The sequence below is a fragment of the Neolamprologus multifasciatus genome, chromosome 2 (genome assembly GCF_963576455.1).
Source record: "Neolamprologus multifasciatus chromosome 2, fNeoMul1.2, whole genome shotgun sequence".
NCBI lineage: Eukaryota > Metazoa > Chordata > Actinopteri > Cichliformes > Cichlidae > Neolamprologus > Neolamprologus multifasciatus.
The window spans coordinates 28,224,753-28,233,949 of NC_140440.1; the positions used below are offsets into that span (position 1 = coordinate 28,224,753).

At 41.0% G+C, this 9,197-nt stretch overlaps 1 protein-coding gene and 1 pseudogene across 12 annotated transcripts in view; both read left to right on the forward strand.

The window, feature by feature from the left end:
• Window positions 1–9,197, forward strand: part of LOC146524618 (protocadherin alpha-C2-like) — a 216,634-nt gene that overhangs the window by 42,598 nt on the left and 164,839 nt on the right. Inside the window, exon 1 of one of the 12 annotated variants that reach the window (XM_085174029.1) lies at window positions 4–2,862. The exons of 10 other annotated variants lie outside the window; for them this stretch is intronic. In XM_085174029.1, coding sequence (XP_085030155.1) covers window positions 499–2,862 — 2,364 coding nt within the window. In that variant the 5' untranslated portion in view covers window positions 4–498. One more of the 12 variants, XM_085173986.1, reaches the window with a different exon arrangement.
• LOC146524622 (protocadherin alpha-3 pseudogene) lies at window positions 5,693–8,993 on the forward strand (annotated as a pseudogene).

A 9,197-nucleotide genomic window follows, 5' to 3' on the forward strand; every position in this document is an offset into this window, starting at 1 on the left:
AGATTCCTTAAATGGCCAAAACTCTAGTTTTGCTTTTAGTAGAGACTGAGAACAAACTTGTCTTGATTTGCCATTTAGAGGTGTTGGTGAATGCTGTCAGTGGTGCTGAAACCACGCGCTTTTTATCTTCTTCTTTTTTTCCTAACACCATGAAATTTGACATGTCCTTCTTAACACAAGTGCAAGTATTAACTTAAAGATGAGATACTTTAACATGTACTATTATCCAGGGGAAAAAATCTTTGATAGTCACTTGGTGTCACTATCTGAGCAGAAAAGTGTTTAAAGATAAGCTCTTTGTCAGCAGTATGGGACCTCCTATTTGTGGGATGGGTTTCACTCGATGCCTCCTCTTCATTTAGAGCATATTTTCAGCTTATGTGAACCTGATACTGCACGGTAGCCTGTCTGGTGATATGAATATTTTTTATTATTTTTTTCAACTCGTGGAAAACTCGGTATTGTAAATCACAGAGGAACATTTTTTATCTCCTAATTATGGAGCGAAAACAACCTGGAGCATCAAAAGACGAATTGCGGTGGATCGCTTTCATTGTTGTAGTTATTCTAGTGTGGAGCTGCGTTTCGGCGCAGATCAGATATTCCATTGCCGAGGGAGTCAATGAAGGAACTGCAGTTGGAAATATAGCGAAGGATTTGGGATTGGAAAAGAATACATTGAAAGAGAGAGGATGTCGCATTGTTGAGGGTTCATCGGAGTCGTTTTTTCACGTGGACCAAAACGATGGAATACTATATGTTGACCGTATAATTGACAGAGAGAAGGTTTGTGAGAGAAACACAGCGTGTTTGATCAACCTAAAAACAGTGCTTGAAAACCCTCTTGAAATTCATTATGTGTCTGTGGAGATTCAGGATGTGAACGATCATGCTCCTAGCTTTTCATTTAAACAGTACCGTCTTGAAATTTCGGAGTCAGTTTTACCAGGTTTGCGCCTGCAGCTGCAGGCAGCGCATGACCCCGATGTTGGTCAGTTTTCTGTCCAAGAGTATAAGCTCAGTCCCAATAATCACTTTCGATTAGAAGTTAAAGATCGCGGAAAAGAGGGGAAAATACCGATTTTAGTTTTACTCAAGACGCTAGACAGGGAAACAAAGAAAATTCATAAGCTACTTCTTTCAGCTATTGATGGAGGGAAGCCAAGTAAATCTGGAACAGCTGAAATATTTATCGACGTGTTGGACGTTAATGATAATATGCCAGTTTTCAATGAAGACACGTACTCGGTACTTGTGAACGAAAACACTCCCACCGGTACAACAATAGTAAAAGTAAATGCTTCTGACTTAGACGAGGGGTCAAATGGTGAGCTTATCTATTCTTTAGGTAGCAATGTAAACCACAGGATACGCGAACTATTTCGTGTTGATCCAAACACCGGTGAAATTATTATTCAAGATGTGCTAGATTTCGAATCAGAGGAAAGTTATGAAATTGATATACAAGCGTCTGATAAAGGCCCGGCTCCGTTAAGGACTGACAAAAGTGTGTTGGTGAAGATTGTTGATTTGAATGATAATGCCCCTCAGATAGAGGTCACTTCGTTTTCAAAGGCAATACCCGAGGATGCAAGACTGGGAACTACTGTGGCATTAATCAGTGTTATCGATAAAGACTCTGGTCTTAACGGGAAAGTAATCTGCTCATTTAATGAAGAAGTCCCTTTCAAGTTGTCACCTTCAACACACGACAACATGTATTCCATAAGTACAAAATCACCCCTGGATAGAGAAAAGCAGGCCATATATGATGTAACAATAGTTGCAAAAGATGCAGGCACACCCTCGCTGACTTCTGTAAAAAGCATTACTATTATTGTATCGGATGTGAATGATAACAGGCCGGAGTTTTCAGCAAACTCGTACACTTTTTATGTTACTGAGAACAATTTACCAGGGGTTTCACTGTTTTCTGTGAGGGCATCAGACCAGGACGAGGGTGAAAATGCCCATATTTCATATTATATCCTGAGAGACGAAAAAGAGAATAGTAAACTTTCTTCATACAGTCTTAATATCAATTCTGATAATGGGGAGATTTTAGCGCTGAAAAGTTTTGACTTTGAATCGCTGAAAACTTTCCAGTTCCAAGTTGTTGCCTCAGATTCTGGAACTCCGTCACTAAGCAACAACGTCACAGTCAACGTCTTCATCCTGGATCAGAACGACAACGCTCCAGTCATCCTGTATCCACTCAGCTCCAACGGTTCTGCTCAAGGCGTGGAGGAGATTCCCCGAAACGTCAATGCGGGACACTTGGTGACTAAAGTCAGAGCCTATGATGCTGATATAGGATATAACGGCTGGTTGCTCTTTTCACTGCAAGAAGTGACTGACCACAGTCTCTTTGCTTTGGACCGCTATACAGGACAGATCAGAACACTTCGCTCATTCACAGAGACAGACGAGGCTGAGCACAAACTGCTCATACTGGTCAAAGACAACGGCAACGTTTCTCTCTCAGCAACAGCTACTGTGATTGTCAAACTTGTGGAGCCCAAAGAGGCTTTTGCAGCTTCTGATGTTAAAAGTGCGACAAAGGATAATGAGGACAGTAATGTCATATTTTACCTCATGATAACTTTGGGCGCAGTTTCTGTACTTTTCCTCGTCAGTATCATCGTGCTGATTGCAATGCAGTGCTCCAAATCCACAGACGACACTTCTAAGTATTTACAAAAGGCAGATTATGACGGGACACTGTGTCACAGCATCCAGTACAGATCAGGAGACAGGAAGTACATGTTAGTTGGACCCAGAATGAGTATAGGATCTACTATAGTTTCGGGCAGCCATGCAAATACTCTGGTGATGCCAGACAGAAGACGCCCACCTGAAGAGGTGAGTAATAACTTGTTGCCATGTATTCTACCTATTCTACCCCGAGTAATGATTTTTGTTATTATTCTCAATGGTGGTGAAACTGGATTTGGATAGAATTTTGACAATGACCTCAAACACGTCAGTTTAGTGATGCAGTAGCCATAACTATTTGTCAGCTTGATATCATAAATTGTACTATTTCACATATTCACAAGGTGGCGGTACCTTGTCAGTATAACGCCTTATAGCGTCTCTGCACGTCATACCCGAGTCCAACCACGTTACATGCAGTCTGGTTTGAGAGCGTTTAGTTGAAAGACTTGCTCTAAGCGTGTGGTGACTATCATTTTATACTGACAAATAATATACGAGAAGTGGATTTATTTCTTACTGCCATGGAGACAAAAATCTAAACATGTGGCGAATGATGGAAACGTTTGGATTTTTACGTTTACCTCACAGTATGAAACAAAGGCGACGGGAATCATGGCGACAGCGATCACCACTCATCGGCGTTTTTGTTGTGCTTTTATTTTTCACAATTGCTTCAGGACAACTGAGGTACTCTATATCAGAAGAGCTAACAGAAGGGAGTGTTGTTGGGAATATCGCTAAGGATTTGGGAATAGATCTGAATATAATGAAGCAGAGGGGATTTCGCATTATATCTGGCTCGACTGAACCTCTTTTCAATGTAAATGAGGATGATGGGGTCCTTTACGCAAAGCGCAAAATAGACCGAGAGGAAGTATGTAAGGATAATAATGTTTGTGTAATTAGTCTCAAAACTGTGCTTGAAAACCCACTAGAAATACATTATGTCATAGTGGAAATAGCGGATTTAAACGACCACTCTCCTGCATTTCCCGACAAAGCTCAGAAACTAGAGATCTCCGAGTCTGCATTACCAGGAGCACAGTATCAGTTGCAAAACGCTCACGATCCGGATAGTGGCACAAACTCTATCCAACAGTATAAAATAAGTCAGAACGACCATTTTCGTTTAGAGATTAAAGACAGAGGCAAAGATGGCAAAACTCCAACTTTAACGTTGGGTAAACAGCTAGACAGAGAGGTTAAAAGTAGCCATAAATTGGTGCTCATGGCTATAGATGGTGGAACACCTCAAAACACGGGCACAGTTGAAATATACATAGATGTTTTAGACGTTAATGACAACATGCCAGTGTTTATTCAAGATACATATTCAGCTGTACTACAGGAAAACACCCCGGCTGGCACAACAGTCATTCAGGTTAACGCAACCGATTTGGATGATGGTCCCAATGGGGAAGTAGTTTATTCATTTGGCAGTGGCGTAAAAGGTAAAATTCGAGAGCTTTTTGATATAGACTCTGTTACTGGGGAGATAATTGTCAAAGGTCACATAGATTTTGAAGAACAAGACAGCTATCACATTGATATACAAGCCTCTGATAAGGGAAGCATTCCATTTAAAACTTATAAAAGTGTGATAATTAACATTGGAGACATAAATGATAATCCCCCTGAGATAGAAGTGGCATCGTTGTCAAGTGCAGTTTCAGAGGACTCTAGACCAGGAACAACGGTCGCGCTTCTCAGCATTACAGATTCAGACTCTGGGTTAAATGGAAAAATAATCAGCTATATCGCAGGGGACAGCCCTTTTACACTAACTCCGTCAATACAAGATAACATGTTCGCCGTGGTCACCAAGTCACAGCTTGACAGAGAGCAACAATCAACATATGATATAACAATAATCGCAAAGGACGCTGGTGAGCCAGCCTTAACATCGGAAAAGACAGTAAACGTGTTTGTGTCAGATACGAATGATAATAGTCCGCAGTTTTCAGCGAGTCCCTATACATTCTTCATTGCCGAAAATAACCCACCGGGAGCTTCTGTGTTTTGTATAACCGCATCCGACAGTGATGAAGGAGATAATGCGATTATCTCATATCATATTCTTAGGAATGCGGGTCATGAAAATAAAGTTACATCATTTCTAAATATTAACTCCGAAAATGGGGATGTTTCAGCCCTGAAAAGTTTTGACTTTGAAACACTGAAAACTTTCCAGTTCCAAGTTGTTGCGTCAGATTTGGGAACTCCGTCACTAAGCAACAACGTCACAGTCAACGTCTTCATCCTTGATCGGAACGACAATGCTCCAGTCATCATGTATCCACTCAGCTCCAACGGCTCTGCTCAAGGTGTGGAGGAGATTCCCCGAAACGTCAACGCAGGACACTTGGTGACTAAAGTCAGAGCCTATGACGCTGATATAGGATATAACGGCTGGTTGCTTTTTTCCCTCCAGGAAGTTACTGACCACAGTCTCTTTGCTTTGGACCGCTATACAGGACAGATCAGAACACTTCGCTCATTCACAGAGACTGACGAGGCTGAGCATAAACTGGTAATACTGGTCAAAGACAACGGCAACGTTTCTCTCTCAGCAACAGCTACTGTGATTGTCAAACTTGTGGAGCCCAAAGAGGCTTTTGCAGCTTCTGATGTTAAAAGTGCAGCAAAAGATGATGAGGACAGTAATGTCATATTTTACCTCATGATAACTTTGGGCGCAGTTTCTGTACTTTTTCTCGTCAGCATCATCGTGCTGATTGCAATGCAGTGCTCCAAATCCACAGACTATACTTCTAAATATCTGCCAGAGACTAATTATGATGGGACACTGTGTCACAGCATCCAGTACAGATCAGGAGAGAAGCGGTACATGCTAGTTGGACCCAGAATGAGTATAGGATCTACTATAGTGCCGGGTAGCCATGCAAATACACTCGTGCTTCCTGACAGGCGGAGGACATCTGAGGAGGTAAGATGAACAGTTCATCTCTGTGCTGTATTTTAACAGCATTTATAATCAAATCATCGTCCTCTAGTATATATTTTTCGAATTGAAATTATTAAAATCACCTGCCTTCATACAGTTGTTAAAATCTTCTTTGCCACTATATATAGAACTCTTTTCAAATATACAACTTTTTTCTCGTTATGTACTATCAATATTGGAACAATGGGTCATGATTATAGGTCTTCATGTACATCACTTATATTGCTGCTATGTTGTAGTTAGCATTAGCATACATGAGGATCCTAGACTCGTTAGCTTCACAGCTTCAGCTTATCTGTCCGTTTTATTACTTTCTAAATATGCCTGATGCCATGACTCCTGGTATTTCAGTCGGATTTGTATTTGTTTCGTGTTTGTCTAGAAGTTTACCTTTTACATTGTTTTCTGTGGCAAGTTCGTGTCCCTCTGACTGGAATTGCATTACAACAGGCAGCGTAATCATGAAAAGCAACAGCACATGAATGGAGTAATGTCAAAAGAAATTTGGATAGAATGGTTTTGCTTATTTTTGTTTTAGAATGGTGAAAGTGGAGTAGGCTGAATGTTTTTCTTTTGTTTTGTTTTTTCTAAATTTGCTTACAACATTTATTATCTCGACAAGTTTGCTGTTTCTAATGCATGCTTCTTTTTGAAGTCTGCAGTGTGATTGTTTGTCACTTGGTGTCAGTGTAAGGACAAATAATGCTTCCACAAGGTTACAATTATATACACAAGAGCCATCCCCTTCCTTTAAAACAGTAGAATGGAGGACGTTTCTGTGTGTGAAGGACTAGACACAATTTAATCGCTAAGAATTTTTATTCTGAAAAACTGTCGGATTGTAATAACGGGTGTGGCAGAACAATCCTATTTGAGTGTATGAGTGTAGCGATTTGAAAGTTGCTTCATTTCGCTGTTTCATCTTTACGCCATGGAACAAAGGCGATGCCTAACGTGGAGAACGAGGACAATATGGATTGTATACATTTTGGTTCTGGTCTGGAAGACCGCTTTGGGACAATTTAGATATTCAATTTCAGAGGAAGTTACAGAAGGAACTGCTGTTGGAAATATCGCGAAGGATTTAGGTCTCGATAAGGCTACACTGAAAGAGAGGGGGTACCGCATTGTCTCCGGCTCAGCAGAGCCTCCTTTCCGAGTAAACACAGATAATGGGATCTTGTATGTGAACCGAAAAATCGACAGAGAGGAAGTGTGTGACAGAAACAAGATGTGTGTTATCGACCTAAAAACAGTGTTAGAAAATCCACTCGAGGTGCACTACGTGGCAGTGGAGATTCTGGATGTAAACGACCACGCACCGATCTTTCCTGAAAAAGAAAATACGCTGGAAATTTCTGAATCTGCACTACCAGGAGCACGATTTCAGTTACAAGCAGCCCGTGATGCCGATAGTGGTTCGCTGTCTGTCCAGCAGTACAAGCTGAGTCACAATGAACATTTCCGTTTAGAAGTGAAAGACCGGGGCGAAGACCGTAAAACACCGAGTTTAGTCCTTCAAAAATCACTTGATAGAGAATCTGTTAAAACTCATGTGTTGCTTCTGACAGCCTTTGATGGAGGTAAACCTCCCAGATCTGGTAACATGACAATAATTGTTAATGTTTCCGATGTTAATGACAACCCTCCTGTTTTCAGTAAAGAGGCATATAGTGCGCACCTCAAAGAAAATTCTCCTTTTGGTACGACTGTGATTCAAGTTAATGCAACAGACCTGGATGAAGGATTAAATGGTGAGGTTGTGTATTCATTTGGAAATGACGTGGAAGCACGGGTACGTGAACGTTTTGACTTAAATCCGGTTACTGGAGAAATTATAGTGGCGGGACTCATAGACTTTGAAGAGAGCGGCAGGTATGAAATCGACATTCAAGCATCCGACAAAGGAGCAGCTACAATGACAACAGACAAAATCGTCATTATTAATATAATTGACGTAAATGACAATGCACCAGAGATTGAAGTGACATCTTTTTCTCATGCACTCCCTGAAAATTCAAAACCAGGAACCACAGTGGCGTTAATTAGTGTCAAAGACTCCGATTCTGATTTGAATGGAAAAGTAGTATGTTATGTAAGCAAAGATGCACCCTTTTTGCTCGCACCTTCTTTACAAAGTAACATGTATTCTCTAGTAACGAAACAGGTTTTAGACAGAGAACAACAATCCCAGTATAATGTCCTGATAGTTGCTAAAGACGAAGGCGAACCTTCCTTATCATCGGAGAAAAGTATAAATATTGTTATTTCAGATTTGAATGACAACAGCCCTGAGTTCTTACAGAATCCATATACTTTCTACATAACTGAGAATAACAGCCCAGGGGCGTCGATCTTCTCAGTGGCAGCCCGAGACAATGATGAGGGAAGTAATGCTCTTATTTCATATCTTATCTTAAGAGAAAGGGGGGGAGAAAATACGCTCACCTCTTTTCTAAACATTAATTCTGAAAATGGAGAAATTGTGGCACTGAAAAGTTTTGACTTTGAAATGCTGAAAACTTTCCAGTTCCAAGTTGTTGCCTCAGATTCTGGAACTCCGTCACTAAGCAACAACGTCACAGTCAACGTCTTCATCCTGGATCAGAACGACAACGCTCCAGTCATCCTGTATCCACTCAGCTCCAACGGTTCTGCTCAAGGTGTGGAGGAGATTCCCCGAAACGTCAATGAAGGACACTTGGTGACTAAAGTCAGAGCCTATGACGCTGATATAGGATATAACGGCTGGTTGCTCTTTTCACTGCAAGAAGTGACTGACCACAGTCTCTTTGCTTTGGACCGCTATACAGGACAGATCAGAACACTTCGCTCATTCACAGAGACAGACGAGGCTGAGCATAAACTGCTCATACTGGTCAAAGACAACGGCAACGTTTCTCTCTCAGCAACAGCTACTGTGATTGTCAAGCTTGTGGAGCCCAAAGAGGCTTTTGCAGCTTCTGATGTTAAAAGCGCAGCAAAAGATGATGAGGACAGTAATGTCATATTTTACCTCATGATATCTTTGGGCGCAGTTTCTGTACTTTTTCTCGTCAGCATCATCGTGCTGATTGCAATGCAGTGCTCCAAATCCACAGACTATACTTCTAAATATCTTCCAGAGACTAATTATGATGGGACACTGTGTCACAGCATCCAGTACAGATCAGGAGAGAAGCGGTACATGCTAGTTGGACCCAGAATGAGTATAGGATCTACTATAGTTCCGGGCAGCCATGGAAATACACTCGTGCTTCCTGATAGGAGACGGACACCTGAAGAGGTAGGGTTATTTTATATTAGCTAACAGTGGCTTAATGAGATTTTTGTCTGGTATATGGAAGAATTTTATTTCATTTAAAACGTTTTTGGTTCAATTTTTATTATATTTAACAATAGTAATATTTTTACCAGTACTCTGTGTTCACTCTCCATGGTGCTGATTTGTTACTGGCATTAGTAAACACTGCAAACCGTTTTCCTCTTCCACTTGTGGGGTTTTGGTAAGGTT